The sequence below is a fragment of the Protopterus annectens genome, chromosome 9.part0, assembly GCF_019279795.1.
Source record: "Protopterus annectens isolate FY-2018-M chromosome 9.part0, PAN1.0, whole genome shotgun sequence".
Classification (NCBI taxonomy): domain Eukaryota; kingdom Metazoa; phylum Chordata; order Ceratodontiformes; family Protopteridae; genus Protopterus; species Protopterus annectens.
In genome coordinates this window covers 1,150,709,180-1,150,726,496 of record NC_056743.1, presented here as the reverse complement: position 1 = coordinate 1,150,726,496, position 17,317 = coordinate 1,150,709,180, and the positions used below count along the sequence as shown (strand labels likewise).

The following is a 17,317-nucleotide window of genomic DNA, read 5'->3' as shown; positions in this document are numbered from 1 at the left end:
TGTCGTCGGATACTCCGTCTCCGGTTTTGTCTAAAAAACGCAAAGACAAGGACTGACACACGAGGTCCGTGGCCTCTACCGACACCATGCCAAAGCCGACTACACGTGGTCCGGTTCTCAGCGAGGCGCCTACGCAGCCCCTGACTACCGACGACACTTCTTTGACTGTGTCTCCTGTGCCTGAGGTCGCAGACTCCTCGGCCCACACCCCGACTACAGATACCGAAGCCACTCTTGGCGTTGAATCTCAGAATGTGGACAGGTTCACCTCCACTCAAGGTGTCTTCAGACCTTCCTCTTCTTTCTCCATCAAGGCTTTTACAAAGTCTAAAGCAACCATGCACTCTAAGCGACCAGCTACACAGGGCCCATCTCCAGGCCCCATGCCTAAGAAACAGATGCTTAAAATGGCTGAGGATTTAATTACTCTTATCAGAGGTTCTCAGCCCCCACCGGACAAAAGGCCCAGAGTGGAGGAAGACTCCCCCTCCTCTGATCAGGGCTCCATTATTTCAGAGCATTCTGATGATCAGGAACATTCTTACTCCCCTTTTGAAGACTCTGATGCGGAGGAGTCCATCCCTCCTGTCTCCACCCCAGAGGATTACTCATTTGGGGAAACTTTGCATACCTTAAGGGAACACTTCCACTGGGAAGGCCAAGATTATTCAGATTCCAAGAAAAGGCTCAGGGAATTTCTCTTGCTACCTCAGCACAGGCCTCTGGCTATACCTCCTGTCTTGGACATCCTAGATGATGTTTACTCGGAGGCTTGCCTTAACCCGGACTCTCTACCTCCAGCTCCAGTTAAGCCTGACAGGTACTACAGGGTTCCTGACTCACACCAATTTCTATACAAAAGCCATGCTGCTGACCCAGAAACGATCTCACAGGGCCCCAAGGGAGTTAAGGCCTCCATTGCTAAAAATCCATTACCTTCCGAGAGAGACTCCAGATCCTTAGAAAGGTGGGGAAAAAAGGTATATACCTCGGCTACCTTATCCATGAGGGCCTTAAACTGTCAGTTTCATAAGCTAAAATACCAACAGTTTTTGTTATCACAATTGAAAAGTAAAATGTCACAACCTGAACAACCAGACTTGAAGGAGTTGCAGGATTTGATGCATAGTGCAGAACAAGTGGGTAAGCATACCTTACAATGTGGTTTTGAAGCTCTAGAGGCCTCATGTAGAGCTGCTGTTACAGGATCAGTCATACGTAGGCATGCCTGGCTCAAGGAACAAGCCTTGCCTGATCATGTCAAAGCTAAATTACTAGACGCCCCTCTTCGAAAGGATGTACTATTTGGTGCTAATGCTGAGGAGGTGTTAAGGAAAATTGAGGAAAAGGCTAAATCAATGCAAACTGTGAAAGAATTTCTATAGGTACAACCCCCATGTTTTAGTAGAAATTGGCCTTCCAAAAACTGGTCCTTTCCTGCCACGGACAGACCCCAAAGAGGCAGATACAGGCGGCCGAGGGGCAGAGGGCAATTCCAAGGATTGTTTAGAAGCAGACAATGGCAAGCTCCTACACAAAGAGGTGGTGAGGATAACTCGCAATCTTTCAGAAAGCAAACCCAATGACTTTCCCCCTTTGCATGCCAACCAAGTCTGAAATGGCAGCCCCCTTAGGAGGAAAGCTGGCATTATTTTCAAAGAATTGGCATATTGTCACAAAGGACAAATGGATCCTGGACATTATAAAGAGAGGCTACAAATTCCATTTTCACACCCTTCCAAAAATGAGAGGCATGCCAAACCTACCACACAATCAAAGGGCAGAGGCACAAAAGCAAATTACAGATCTCATAAACATGAAAGCTATTCAAGAGGTACCTACGCACGAACAAGGTCAAGGTTTTTATTCCAGGCTATTTCTGGTGCCAAGGAAGGGAAAAGATTGGAGACCTATTCTGGACCTATCCATCCTAAACACATTTCTACTCGTACCAAAATTCAAGATGCCCACTCTACAGCAACTTCTTCCCATGCTGGGCAAGGAGTCTTGGCTGGTAACATTGGACCTCAAGGAGGCATACCTGCATGTCCCAATCAGACAAAATTGCAGAAGGTACCTCAGGTTTCTTGCAGGTTCAACCCATTATCAATTCTCTGCATTGCCCTTTGGCTTATCTACTGCACCCAGAGTATTCACGAAATGCCTGGCATCAGTAATTGCCTACTGCAGACTTCAAGGGATACAAATATACCCCTATTTGGACGACTGCCTGATCCAAGCGGACAGCAAGCACATTCTTCTGAAACATCTGGCTTATGTAATAATGTTGTTGAACTCTCTGGGATACACAGTCAACAAAAAGAAAGCAAGGCTAATACCCTCTCGGAAGATAATTTTCCTGGGTGCCAATTTGGATACAAACACCCAGATGGCCTACCTCACGCCAGAGAAGCAGGAGCAACTAATTCAATACTTCAGAACACTAGCAAATTGCACCAGGCTGACTGCAAGGAAAATCCTGCAGGATCTGGGATTCATGGCATCTTGCATCTTACTAATCCCATGTGCAAAACTGCATATGAGGAAACTACAATGGTACCTGAAAAACATATGGTCTCAACACAGCCACAGTTTGGAAACAATAATACCACTAATTCCATGCCTGCAAAAGGAATTTCTGTGGTGGGCTCAAGCATGTCAAACAAACACAGGTCTTCCATTCAGCAAGCCTCAAGCAAATCAAGTCATCACAACAGGCGCCTCGGACTACGCCTGAGGGGTGCACATGACAGATCGGTGCATTCAGGGCAAATGGTCCAAAAAGAAAAGCACCTTCACATCAATCAAAAAGAAATGCTAGCAGTAATAAATGCTATTATAGCTTTCAAGGACCTTCTACAACCAGGTCAACTATTGATAAGAATGGACACCACCACAGTTATGTGGTACATAAACAAACAGGGAGGAACACATTCTTACCCCTATGCAGACTGGCCATGTCACTTTGGAACATGGCCATGGACTTACAAATGGAACTACAAGCACAGTACTTGCCAGGCAAGGAAAACACGCTGGCAGACAACCTAAGCAGGAATATGACAGATCCACACGAATGGAAATTGCATCCAGAAGTTTTTACAGAAATAATCCAAGAATGGGGAAGGCCAGACATAGATCTCTTTGCCTCCCACAAAAATCATCAATTGACAAAATTCTGCTCAAGGATCTTCCATCCAAAGGCCTGGAAAGTGGACGCTCTCTCTTTCAGTTGGACATCAATGACAGTTTATGCCTTCCCACTCTTCCTCTGCTGCCCAAAGTTCTATTGAAAACCAGAGCAGACAGACCAAAGATGATTCTCATTGCTCCGGACTGGCCAAGGCAACACTGGTACCCACTCCTGAGGAGCCTGACACATTTGCCACCATGGACTTTGCCTCTAATGCCTCTTCTTCTGACTCAGCACAGCTTCAAAACTCTTCACAGCCGGCTAAAGGCCCTACTCTCCAAGGAGGTGCAGGATGTCATTTTGGAGGCCAGAAGGCCATCAACTAGAAAAGCTTACTCCGCAAAATGGAAACATTTTTGTGTCTGGAATGAGAAAAAGGGCCAGGATCCTGGAAAACTGAATTTACCTCAAATACTACAATATTTGGCTGAACTGCTAAGCAGTGGACTTTCTTTCTCCTCCATCAAAATTCATGCCTCAGCCATTTCTGCAGAATACAACACTGATCCGCCTTTATTCTCTCACCCTCTCTTAAGACAGTTCCTCAGAGGGGCTAAGAATTTAAGACCTCCAAGGAAACAACCAATACCTGCTTGGGATCTTAATTTCATTCTGGAAAAACTGACCTTGCCTCCCTTTGAGCCAGCTGCCTCATCAGATTTGCAATATTTGTCCTGGAAAACAGCTTTCCTTCTGGCTATCACTTCAGCTCATAGAGTTTCAGAGCTACAGGCTCTCATGGCTGTCCAGCCTTTTATCATTTTCCATCAGGACAGAGTTTCCTTACGAACCAACCCGTCCTTTATGCCTAAAGTGGTATCCAGGGTAGCTTTAAATCAGGCCATACATTTACCTACTTTTTATCCTAATCCTCAAAACAAAGGGGAGAGATTACTACATTCCTTGGACATCCACAGACAACTGCGTTATTATTTGGACAGAACAAAGCCTTTCAGAAAATCAGAACAGCTCTTTGTGGCCTATGCAGTAGGAGCTCAAGGAAAGCCAATTTCCAAACAGACAATCTCAAAATGGATAGCCCACTGCATACGCTTTTGCTATTCCTTTCATGGCAAAACTGTACCTACAGGCATTAGAACTCATTCCACCAGGGCCACAGCCACCTCTGCAGCCTTCCTCAGAGGAGTTCCTACCAAGGATATTTTGGAAGCAGCCACTTGGAGTTCTGTGCATACCTTCTCCAAGCACTACAACCTACCATTATACTCCAAATCTAGAGCAGGCTTTGCCACTGCAGTCTTGCAGGGCATTTTGGCTCCTCCTAGTTCCACCTAGTGCCTACCACCCCTTTCTTAGCTTTGGGATTCTACCCATCTGTTATGACTGCAGCTGTATGCATGATGAACATAGTACAGTTTTGTACCTACCATAAATGTAGATGTTCGAGTGCTAATACAGCTGCAGTCCAGGTTTCCCTCCCTCCTTCCCCTCTTGGGACAGGCCTATAGGCTAACACATCCCCATACAACCTGATTGGGGTATTCATTTATGATGTATTTGCTTGCAACTACTGTATTTTGATTATATTGCACTGCATTATCACACAAATGTATGTATTGCCTTCCTTCTGGGGGCACCTGACATCTGGGGCAAGAAAAACTGAAGAAAATGGCGTCGGCTGGTTCCTTTATACTCCTGTCACACTGACGTCAGGGAAGAAGCGACGACAACGGACGCCGGACCTAGACTTTGGAATTCGGCCGACCGAGGACCCGCCTGACGGCAGGAGAACCCCATCTGTTATGACTGCAGCTGTATTAGCACTCGAACATCTACATTTATGGTAGGTACAAAACTGTACTTTCTTAGAAGGTGGTATTGATTTTGATACCTTTCAATACTTAACTATGTCAGAGCCAAAAATTCCTGCTATTTTTGGTTCTCCTAAACTACATAAAAGTTTAGTTGATCCACCACTTAGGCCGATTGTTGATGGGAGAGGTTCCATCACTTATGCTTGTGCCAAGTATGTGGATAACATACTGAAACCGTACTAAAACCATACCCACATAAAAAACACAGTTCAATTGTGTGCATATTTTTTTTGAATGGTCCCCTTTGGATAGATAGGGTGTAAAGTATAGATGCACGGATGTTTAAAGTATGTTTTTTTCCGTTTTTTTTTCCTTTTTTATGAAAGTTGGGGGAGATACATTGAATTTATTAATTACCAATTTTTATATTATATGTTTTTTTATGTATTATGTTTTGTAATGTTGATTTTTATTATTGTTATCTTGCCGTCATGATGAATAATGAGACGGATTTTATTATACATAGTAATACATTATATTATCCAGTTCTAGTAAAATAGTAATATGTTGATAGAGTAAGAACATTGGATTGAAATCGAGGTGGTTAGTGTTCAATTTAATGTATGCATATATATATATATTTTAAAAAGACAGCCGTGGGCAAATTTAGGTGTCAGGCTGTTTTCTGTATTGTATAGCAATTGTGATTGAGTGGCAATCTATCTTAAGGAAGTATTCACATTGGCTTGTTATTTTCATAATCTGTAGAACTGAACCAGTTGACCTAATTAGTGTTAGCCAATGATGTAAATCTGTTTTAAGTTGATTGTATAAAAGTAGGAAGCTTTATCATGCAATTGTTTGTCTGATGAAGGTTGGATATTAACTCAATCGAAAGCGCTTACAATAAATTGTGTTTTTGTATGACGAAGAAGTCTGTGTATTGTTGCAGTTTGCCGTTTACTCACTTTTGTTTGTGCCTTATAGTTTATTTTTAGTCTTATGGTATGGGTGGGAGCATGAAGGTTTAGGATATCCAAGAATGTGGAGTTGAAGCATTGTATGACTTCGTCTAGGGGTAGTAGTTTTAGGGGGTTCCAATGGGTACATTTTAGTGCATTAATGAAGTCAGTGGGTACAAAGTTCTTTTTACTGCGGATGACTCTGAGGATGGGTTGGCTGATATGTGGTCTAGTCCTAATTTAAGTAGGTTGGTAGGTGGTCACTTATACTATCGAGCAGACATCCAGGTTGTTGTGCTAGGGTTGGGTTGGATAGCAGAATCCAGTCGAGGATGGAGTCACGTTTGGAAGCTTTGTCGGTTCTGGTTGGGGTGGATATTACTTGGGTGAATCCATGTAGGTTGATGTGGGCAGTTGGGTTTTGGCTGGAGCAGGTTGTCCAGTCAATGTTAAAGTCTCCTAGTAGTATGGTTTCCTGTGGTAAGGAGGTAGAGATCCAGCTTAGTAGTCTCTCCATTATAGGGATTTTATTACCTGGTGGGATGTAGCCCTCTGCAATAATTATATTTTTGTTGTTGTTAAGTTTAGCAATGATTAGTTCTATGCCTTTCACTTCCTGGGTGTTGTAGTCTATTTGTTCTAGGGTGAGGTGACTTTGGAATAGTATTGCAGTGCCCCCTCCTTTCTTTTCTAGCCTTTCCATATAATACTATAGCCTGCAGGTGTAATTTTATTATTATGGTGTTTTGGTTTGAGCCAAGTTTCAGTTAATACTGCTATATCAGGTTGATATAGTGATATTAGGGCATGAAGGTCTTGTATTTTGTTAGTTATGCTCCTTACATTTATGTTAAGAAACAGGAGGGATGAGGTAGGTCTGTGGTAGAGGGAGTTTTGTTGCGCAGGGTTGGGATAGGTGGCTGTAGTGGGGCCAGGATTGGGGTGTATATCGCCACATTGGGTGAGAGTATGGAGTAGGTAAAGATAGAATTTAGATAGTTTATATACTATTTTAGTCTAGCACAGAAGTAGGGATTGAGTTTGACTGTTAGTTTATATTGTAGGTATGAGAAGGTTTGGTGGGAGTTGAGGTAACTGGGAGAGATAGGGAAGCTTTTAAGCTTTAGGTTACTGGATATAGCTTCAGTTTGCCATTGGGGTGGGTGTATAATTTGGAGTTGAGTGTGGTAGGAGGAGAGGAGGGAGAGTAGGAGAAGAATGAAGAGTGGTAGTAAGTGGAGTACTGCTTTCAGTAGCTGGGATAGTTGTGAGGCGTACATCTTATCTTGTTTGAGATAGACTGTGGTGTATACAGGTCTGATGTTTATAAGTGTATGTGTGTTGTGTGATAGTAAGGTGAAGGTAAGAAGGGTGTGTGGAGTGTGATTCTATGAGAGTGTGGTGTTGTAGGTTAGTTGTTTAATTGGCAGTTAGGGTGTGTGTGATTGGGAGTAGTTAGTAAGCATAAATGTAATTAATATGGGGGTGGGAATGGGGGTAGGGTAGGGGGGTGAAGTGAGCCCGGGCATAGTGAGGGCGAACGTAGCGGGGCTACCACCTTGTTCAGAGCAAAGAGAAAAAAAAAGAAAACTATCAGTAAGAGTATCTAGCTATGGTGAGAGATCTGGAGCTGTTGGCAAGGAAAGTGAGCTAGTTAGTCAGTCAACAATAAGGACTCTTACAGGAGTAGTTAGCGTGAGCTGAAACAGGGGTTTGTTATAGCAGAGCAGCAGACCATCAAGAGTGAAATGGGGTCTTGGGAGAGAGTTAGTACACACTAGATAAGTAGGGTAGAATTACCTGGTAGTGTCCCAAGTGTTAACGGTGCATAACAAAACCAGGGAAGAGTAGGATAAAGGGAGGGAAATAAGTGGAAAAGTGGACAGTATACTGTGAAGAGATGGGCCAGAAAAGAGCAGGGTGGGGGCTGCTGGTGTTTTAACCTTCTTGTCTAGCTCATAGTGACTAGCACAAACAATCAGATATGCACACTATCTTTAGGATCGCTAAGCCCTTTTAGACAAATGCGCTGCATTTGAAACAGCAGCTTTATCTGTTACAGTTACACTAGTTCACATACTTAGGTGGTTTCTTTTTGATTCAAGGTGGTTGTACAGTTGGCACTCAAACACTGGGGTAACACCTTGGGTCCAAATTCAAGTGTGATATCAGTGGCCAGTAGAAACCTGCAGGGTGGTTCCGTTAGAGGCTACAAGACAAGAGGATGGGAGTTAGGTCAAATGCCACATTAGGTAAAAAGAGAGTCAAAAAATACAATATTGACTGTAATCCCTTAATTATGCTGGAGTATTGTAAAACCTTGTATCGCTTTTACAGGGCAGACACTACAGTATGTTAGGAGCTATCCACATGCAGGCTAACAGTTATATATGCTAAACAATCTACAGACAAAAATGCTTCTATAAAGCTAAATACATTCCCATTGTGGAGACCTTTGTGTCTAATATCTGATTGGTGTGTAACTATGAGTGTTAAGGGTGTTTTAGGCAGTCAGAATTTAGATGCTAGCTGATATACAAACTCTATCAGTGCAGAGATCTGCCTTGGCGGGTAAACAAGCCCCGAGTATGTGGGGCGTGTTTATGCTTTGCCGCTAAACTCTTAGCTCTACAGCATATACAGTCACTCACAATTGCAGTATGCCCCGAGTACAGGTACAATGTAAAAATATTGTAATGCTGCTTAACCTCAGCTCTATAACAGTTTAGCCATGTATAAGTACAATTACACGATAATCCCTAGTTCCCCTAGCTGGGAAGCACAGGGAATATGAGAAACGTTTAGTTCCCCTAGCAGGGAAGCACAGGAAATATGTGAAAAATGGCATAGCAGATCGGCAGTTTATGCTTCTATATTCATTATTCAATTAGCAAGTGTACTCAAAGGACAAGCACAGCCTAATTAAACATGCTGTTTGAATGCTACGAGTTTTAACATACGCTACTCAGTTGCTTGGTGGTGTTAGGCTCAAGCGGCATCAGTTAAAAGCACAGCGTGCAAACGTTTCCTTTACAACACTCAAATAACATTAGCATATAAGGCTGAGATAATCAATGATAACATCACTACAATACTGTGTACTAGCATAAGCAGTAGCAAACATTATTTACAAGCCATAGCATCAGTTCAACAGTTTGATTGTTAAAACATTAGCAGTTTGTACTTACAGGAGTTGTTCTACACACTCGTAGACCACGGAGGACGCTCAGCAGTTGGAAGGGGAATGGGAAATTTAAAAATGGCTCCCTCAGTTGTAGGCAGCTATGATACCTTGAGGCAGGAAGTTAGGTACAGGGGGGAGGGGTTTTGGCGTAGAGTAGTGGGGCTACCACCTTGTTCAGAGCAAAGAGAAAAAAGAAAACTATCAGTAAGAGTATCTAGCTATGGTGAGAGATCTGGAGCTTTTGGCAGGGAAAGTGAGCCAGTTAGTCAGTCAACAATAAGGACTCTTACAGGAGTAGTTAGTGTGAGCTGAAACAGGGGGGTTGTTATAGCAGAGCAGCAGACCATGAAGAGTGAAATGGGGTTTTGGGAGTGAGTGATAGGGGTAGTACACGCTGGATAAGTAGGGTAGAATTACCTGGTAGTGTCCCAAGTGTTAACAGTGCATAACAAGACCAGGGAAGAGTAGAACAGAGGGAGGGAAATAAGTGGAAGAGTTGACAGTATACTGTGAAGAGATGGGTCAGAAAAGAGCAGGGTTGGGGCTGCTGGCGTTTTAACCTTCTTGTCTAGCTCGTAGTGACTAGCGCAAACAATCAGATAAGCACACTATCTTTAGGATCGCTAAGCCCTTTTAGACAAATGCGCTGCATTTGAAACAGAAGCTTTATCTGTTACAGTTACACTAGTTCACATACTTACGTGGTTTCTTTTAGATTCAAGCTGGTTGTACAGTCGGCGCTCAAACACTGGGGTAACACCTTGGGTCCAAATTTAAGTGTGGTATCAGTGGCCAGTAGAAACCTGCAGGGTGGTTCCATTAGGGGTTAGGTGGTTTATTTTTGATTCAAGGCGGTTGTACACTTGCCCATACCTACTTGTGTGAGTTAAGCCAAACTCTTTCCCTACCCTTGCATCTAACCCCAGCCCTACATCTTTCCCAAACAGTAACTCTGTTCAGAAAGTTTTGCTACATAGTTGGCAGCTGGCATTCACTGATTTTTTTGGGGGTACTGTTAGTCTCTGTGGACCACCAATAGGTACTTATCCTGTGCACAAGTCTCTAACCTGGTCTGCTATCCTGAGGTAGCCGTTTTTGTGGTGGGTTTGTCCACTGTCATGAACATCATGCAGCCAACTAGGAATAGATTGTGTAAACTACCAGTGATGTGTCTCTTAGTGTTGGTGACTGCATTTCTCATATTTTGTGTGCTGTTCTGAGGTTATAGCCACACAGCGACATAGCTCACCTGCACCATGCTGTCTTGCTTGCAGTACTTGGATATGTACTTGTGTTCCCTTTTCTTTTTTGAGTCATGATGGCTATTCCCACATATTTACCAGGGGAATGACTCAACAGTAACTAGTCACCCTCTCTCTCTCGCTCTCTCTCTCTCTCTCTCTCTCTCTCTCTCTCTCTCTCTCTCTCTCTGTTATAGATAAAATGTGTATCTGAATGTATAATTTATTGTCACATAGAGCTGTTGGATTCACAAAGCACTGTTATGACTTTAGTTTGCAAAATCATGATGGAGAGGTAATGCTACTGGTGTCTGACATATACTTTACTGATGAGAATTCATGCAGCTAGACCTCAAAATGAATGCCTTTTGCTATAGCCTTGTATTATCAAGGCATACAATAGTTAAGATTGTGATACAGAGTCTTCATGTAGAACTTTATTAATATAATGTGTACCTATAATTTACAGTGTGGGGATAAACAAAAAGTAATGATACAAGGTAATGCACATACTCCAAAAGATCCTACAGATGAGGATAGGATGGAACCATGGGGAGAGGGATGGAAAACAAGAAATTAATGATTTCCTTCTTAAAGGATATTAGTAGGATAAAAGTCTTTGTTACCTTGTAAGAGATCACAGATATACCAAAAATAAGAGGACTGTTTGTAGCCCCACTTGACCATACCTACTTGTGTGAGTTAAGCCAAACTCTTTCCCTACCCTTGCCTCTAACCCCAGCCCTACATCTTTCCCAAACAGTAACTCCGTTCTGAAAGTTATGTCTGGTTGGATTGTTAGGCTATGGGCTTTTATTTTTATTTTATCTATTCATATGGTTGCAAAAGAAGACTGGTTGGCTGTCTTTTATGATTAGTTTAATGTAGGGCTGTGAGATTTTTTTTTTTGTTGTTGTTGTTGATAGTGTATGACTGGGCTTTTACTTGTTAGCATAAATGTTTGTTGGTATTTTGTTGTACATTTTGTTGCATTAGGATTATTGAATGTATTATGAACATAGGAATAATAACAGGCAAATGTTCATAGGGACCATACGAGGCGTAGCCACATACGCTTTTAAAAAAACACATTTAAAAGTTCTTGCTACTGTTTACAAGTACGTAATAGCGCTCACCTCCCTCATCAAGCAGGGCCATACATGGTAACACTGCTTTAAATTGTTTACCCATCCAGTCATCAAGACTAGCCTTAAACCCAGACAAAGTAGTATTTTGTTTGACCTCCAGGGGTACCTTATTCCACAGGCTCGGAATATGTTGAGTTAGGAACCTGTCCCTCAAGCAAGTCTGTTTATGTATTGGTGTAATGTATGTCCCTAATATGAGTGTTTTCAAAGCCACTGTTTTTGTGAATATATAGGTGGTCAAATAGGATTAGGTATTTCATGACTCAGAAAGCAAGACACATGTTACCGTGGTGCAGCCAGTAGGCTGATGAGTGTAAGGAAAATTGTGCTACTGTATCAGGATAGTTGAAGGATTTAAAGCCTTTAAATGCTTTAATTGAAAATAATAGGGGCCTTTCCAGTTGAGTGACATGCTTGGATTTGTAAACATCAAAGGCAGCACTGTATTCAAGGATGAGTATGATAAGGGCACAGGACAGTGGTAAGATGACTTCTTTGGATTTTGGAAGCTATTCCCTTGTAACTGGGCCAAACAGAAGGATTGCCTGACTATGGTAGACTCATGATTTTGAATGAAAGAGTGTTGTCCACACAAGTACCCAGGTCTTTCATAACTGCATCTGTTTCAAGAGGAGTAACACTTTTTAACATATGAGTAAGGAGCATTTTTTTTTTTTTGCCAAAAATTAATATATTGCACTTTTGTTTGCATTTAGTTTGAGACCATTGTCAGCATATCAGGTATGTACAAGTACCAGCAAATACAACGAAGAACAAAGACCAGGAACCCAATGAATATAATGTATTCCTCTCTGACATCTCGGCATGCACTGCTTTCTTGGAGTACACAGTTACTTCACATCACACACTTGGTTTATATACACTACTAAATAGGCAATTAAACAATAAAGTCATCAATAAATACCATGAACACTTACAAAGCATTTAAAGTAATACATGCCAATTAAAATCAGCATTCATACCCTTTGGAAACAAAGTATCAAATTTTAATATATACACTACTTCAAGAAGTTTATTCTTGCTGATGCCCCCCCCCCCAAAAAAAAAACAAAACACACTCTACTTTTTCTAAAATTGTGGCTTGTAAACCATGAACAGAACTACCATATGCTTCCAAAAAATGTTGTGCCACTGAACTCTGTTCCTTTTTATTTAATATATCACGAACAGCAAGAGGTTCTCCCGTTTGATTCTCGGCTTGGGTTGGGAGTGCCTTCTGTGTGGAACCTGCATGTCCTCCCCTCGGTTGAGTGGGCGTTTGAAAGACATGCGTTGTATGGACGTGCCTTCATTGAAGGTTAGGCATTGGGCTGGCAACTTGACACCATAAAAAACAACTGCCAATCATTAGTGGACCGGAGTTCCGCTGCGGCGACCTCTAACCAGGAATGTTCTAATAGCCTTATTTTAAAAGCCCTTTTGGACTCACCCACATAAAACTTATTACAAGGACATCTGAGGGCATAAATAATGCCCTCAGTGTCACACCTATAATTCCCACAGACTTCAAATCTTCGACCATTTAAGAGTCCAAAATAAGGCACAATAAATTTGCATGCCTTGCATTTGCCACATCCTACTGTTCCTTTTGTTCATAATGACTCATATAAGACCTCCTTGGGTGTGCAGAACCTAGATTTCACCAAAAAGATCTTAATATTGCTACCCACTCTATATGAATCAGCAAGTTTATTAGGCATCCATGAACTTCCAACCTTTAAATTTAATAACATTTGCCACTGTGTTTGTACTATCTCATGAACCCTATTGTTAAATCCACTATATGTGGTTACAAAATACATTTTTCAACCAGATTCAGTATTGTTATTTAATTTGGAAACTCCCTTCCATTTTCTATTGTTGTTTCCTATATACTCTTTATTAAATCTAGACCATGCCTTAGCAATTATATCCTTACCATAACCACGCTTTCTGAACATCTCAAAAGTATAACATAACTCCCTTAAAAAATCTTGTTCATCGCTGCATAGTCTGTACAGACGTATGCATTCACCATAAGGCAAGGCATCAATCGTATGCCCAGGATGACAACTTGTTGCTCTCAAATAATATATATCCCCCTGAAATTTCCTATGTACTTTTTGTAGTTAGTATACCATCTTCCTTAAGTAACAAATCTGCATCCAAAAAGGACACCTTCTTCCCTATTTGGATGCCACCAAATGTAAAATTTAATCTGTTTGCTTACTTACTCCAAGAAGGCAGTGTATGCCAAGACGTGAGAGAAATTAATACATTTTATTCATTGGGTTCCTGGTCTTTGTTCTTCGTTGTGTTTGCACCTGTTACTTTGCTGCTTTGCTGTTGTTTTTGCTGATGTGCAAGTACCAGCCCTGTTTTGAGCAGTTTAATTTTGGTAGATGAGTGGATTTCGGTGCACAGCTTGCAGTCATCAACAAATTTATTGGCTTTGGTATCTGAAGAGTAAATACCAAACTGGAGATGGGCCAGCACTGATCCCAGTGGTACCCCACTAGTTGCAATTTTACCTTCAGAGAAAGCACCAGAAACTCTCAGTACTTGGGATTTGATGCATAGAATTTTTGCTATCCAGTGGAAAATGTAGGGATATATATTGTTTATCTTTTTCATAACACCAACATGAAGGATAATGTTAGCAGCTTTGGCCAGGGCAAGATAAGGAGCATGTACTGAGTTACCACTGTCAGAAGCCTCTGTAATCTTTTCAAAGTAGTTTGCTAGGAGCAGGAGACAGGACCTGCACTTTGCATATAAGGCTGGTGAGGCTGATGGGCCAATAATTACCTGGGTCTGAAGAGGGGCCACCCTTGTGTCAGCATCCAGGACAAACACTGTAGAAAGTCTGAGGTCAAACAGTTAAGGAAGAGGTGTGAGTAGTGCACACCTAGCACTAATGAGAGAGCAGCCTGGTACATTATCTGGTCATGTGCCAACATCTTTTTTAGTCTTTTACAGGGATTCTAAGACTCATTCCAAAGTAATTACAGGGAAAACTAAATTTCCAAGGATAGTGGGCACAACAATGTGGGTAGGTGGGGGTAAAGTTAGCTGTACTATATTGGTGGTATCCTTTGGATTCAAATGTGCGGTGTTTCTGTGAAAGAACTCAGTGCATTGCTTAAAATTATTCCTTAATTTCCTGACATAATTGAAGAAAGATTTGTAGTTTCCTTTGGTATGTGTAGCAACTTTAAGTTCGTATTTTACTTTACATTTTCTGTTACTACTCTTAAGTTCCTTGCTTGCATGTTTCAGTGGTCTTGAAGTAGAAGAATGGGGATTTATTATAACTTTTCAATATTTTCCTTCTTTTGCTGTACAGTTTATTACCGTGGGAATTCTAACAGAGAGGTTAATTCCTGAATTTACCATTATATCTAAGGTGGATGGCTAAATGCTTTTGTATGTTGCTATTTAGATGTTGGTAAAAAACTGGATGTGAACGTGTCTCAGCTGGGTCCATTTGCATGGCATTTTTGGGAATTTTTTACAGGTCTAATACAACTGAATTAAGTATCCACTAGACAGATCCCTAAAGATGGTTTCCCCTGCTGGTAGGTGGTACCATTAAGCCTGGCAGAGAAGAGGAATGATCTGTGGTCAGATTTAACCAGTAATATATAGATACATGGTGGTGTACAGGTGGGGGCTAGGTTGGTAATGACCAGGTCAAGGATACTAGAGCATCTAGTGGGTAGTTTTATAATCTGCATCTGGTATCCCAGTCAATGCTTGGGTAACCGAAGTTCCCTAGCAAGAAGGCATCTGATATGATATTTAAGTCTTCAATGTTGTTAAAGTAATTCCCATTATCTTTGGGGGGATATAGAAAGGGATTTTTATCTAGCAACAAGTTAGGATTTAGGGTAGTTTGGCATGAGGTGATAGTATCTCTGTCAAATTCCTCTGAAGGCATGATATACGCTAAACTCTGGTACTGCCACTGTAGAGAAACTGTGTCTCAATATCTACACAGGTATGAATGTGTGTGAGTTGCTGGAGGGCCTCAACTTCCGGTGCCTTTCTATTTAGGCTTCTAGCGTTAAGAAGTGCCACCATGATGTTTTTTTAATTTGAGTTTATGTATGCTCAGTAAGAATGTCCAATACAGAGACTGTGCCAAAAAATGGCACTATAGGAGTAACAGCAGCATTAGGCAAAGAGATGTAACCCATCCTTTGTAAAACATAAAGTGTCTACCATCCTATCCTAGGCCAACACACACTGAATCTCTATAGAAAGACACCAACTATTTAGCCAATTAGACAAAAAATAAGTTTAATTCTTTTTATTTCTTCTCCCATTGTGTCACAGGTATCTGCTTTCTCTCTGGAGGTCAGAGTGAGGAGGAGGCCTCCTTGAACCTTGATGCCATCAACAAGTGCCCACTGCATAAACCCTGGAAACTGACCTTTTCCTATGGCCGGGCTCTACAGGCTTCTGCCTTGGCTGCCTGGAGTGGCAAGAAAGAGAATGTCAAGGCTGGACAACAGGCTTTCTGCAAACGAGCCCAGGTAGGATAACGACCATTCTTTTATTGCTTTCAGTCTTTATTATGGTCAACTTCAGAAATGAAAGTCTTGACTCCATTTTCATTTACTTGACTTGCTGATTTTCACCCATATTTTGACAAGCGTAACTTTTATTTGACTTCAACTGACCTAAGCAAGCAGTAACAATATCCTAGTATAAATTACATAAAGTGATATTGACAGTAATTACAGCACAGACTAAACAGCACATCAAATTAAAGCAGTAAAAGTAAAAATATTTGAATTACATATATTAAGCTAACTAAATAATACAGTAAGTATAATGAACAATGTTACTAATAGTTACAGTACTGTGAAAGAGTTAATTCTTCAGTTGTCAAAACACACATACATACACACACATACACACACACACACATATATATATATATATTATACTCTGCAAACTATGCATGTATTTGGCTGGTTTTAGAAGACACCATACTCACAGTGGGGCACAGTAACAACACTCAGCTGCTTTGTAATAACTTCAGGATATTTTCTTGTCAAGGTTATTTATGAGCTGCTCTTCATTCATGGTACTGCCTGTTTACTCATTTTAAAGACAGTTGCAAATTTCTCACAGTGACTGGATTGCACAACTTTTAGATTTGCTAAAAAGAATGCCCCCCCCCCCCCAAAATAAATAAATAAATAAATAAATAAAACAGTCATAAAAAATAGTTGGTCATAAGTCACATGTGCACAGAACTATCGAAACACACCACTTTTCAGCGCATGCCTGGATAGTCTTTTTGTATTGTTTCCCTCCTTACTTGGCACCTCCTTTCTGGAGTAATATGAACTTCTGCTTTTATAAGAGATATATTTTGTTTAAGATATACTGATGTGTTCTGGCTACTGAGATAAGTGTAGTGCAACCTAATGCTTTTGCTTTGAGTGTGTGGTATAACTTCTGCAACAATGTGTGTGTTTAAAACATGTTATTGAAGCATTTTTTTAGTTTTCAGGGGAAGTTTGCTTCTCTTAAGGCTTCAAAATGGGAGGTTTGTAAGTAGCTGTTTCGTACACGTAGGATGTGATTTTTCTTGTATGACCTTTAGATTTCTTGGTGTCTTTGTCATTCCTACCACATCATCACCACAGTTTCACTTCTAGAACTCCATAAAGTCATGTATAGTACTACAGTGTTTAACATGATAGAGCTACTTAGGACTAGCATTGCCCTTGTGGCAGGGAAGTGCACACTGTCCAGCAGTGGTGGAGGGAATTGGTAGAGAAGAATGACCCTTAGGTCAAT

At 41.2% G+C, this 17,317-nt stretch overlaps 1 protein-coding gene across 2 annotated transcripts in view; it reads left to right on the top strand.

Moving 5' to 3' along the window:
* ALDOB (aldolase, fructose-bisphosphate B) overlaps positions 1 to 17,317 on the top strand; it is a 159,712-nt gene that overhangs the window by 130,515 nt on the left and 11,880 nt on the right. For both annotated transcript variants that reach the window (XM_044084019.1, XM_044084020.1), the window contains one exon: positions 15,839 to 16,038. In XM_044084019.1, coding sequence (XP_043939954.1) covers positions 15,839 to 16,038 — 200 coding nt within the window. The remainder of the gene's footprint in view (positions 1 to 15,838; positions 16,039 to 17,317) is intronic.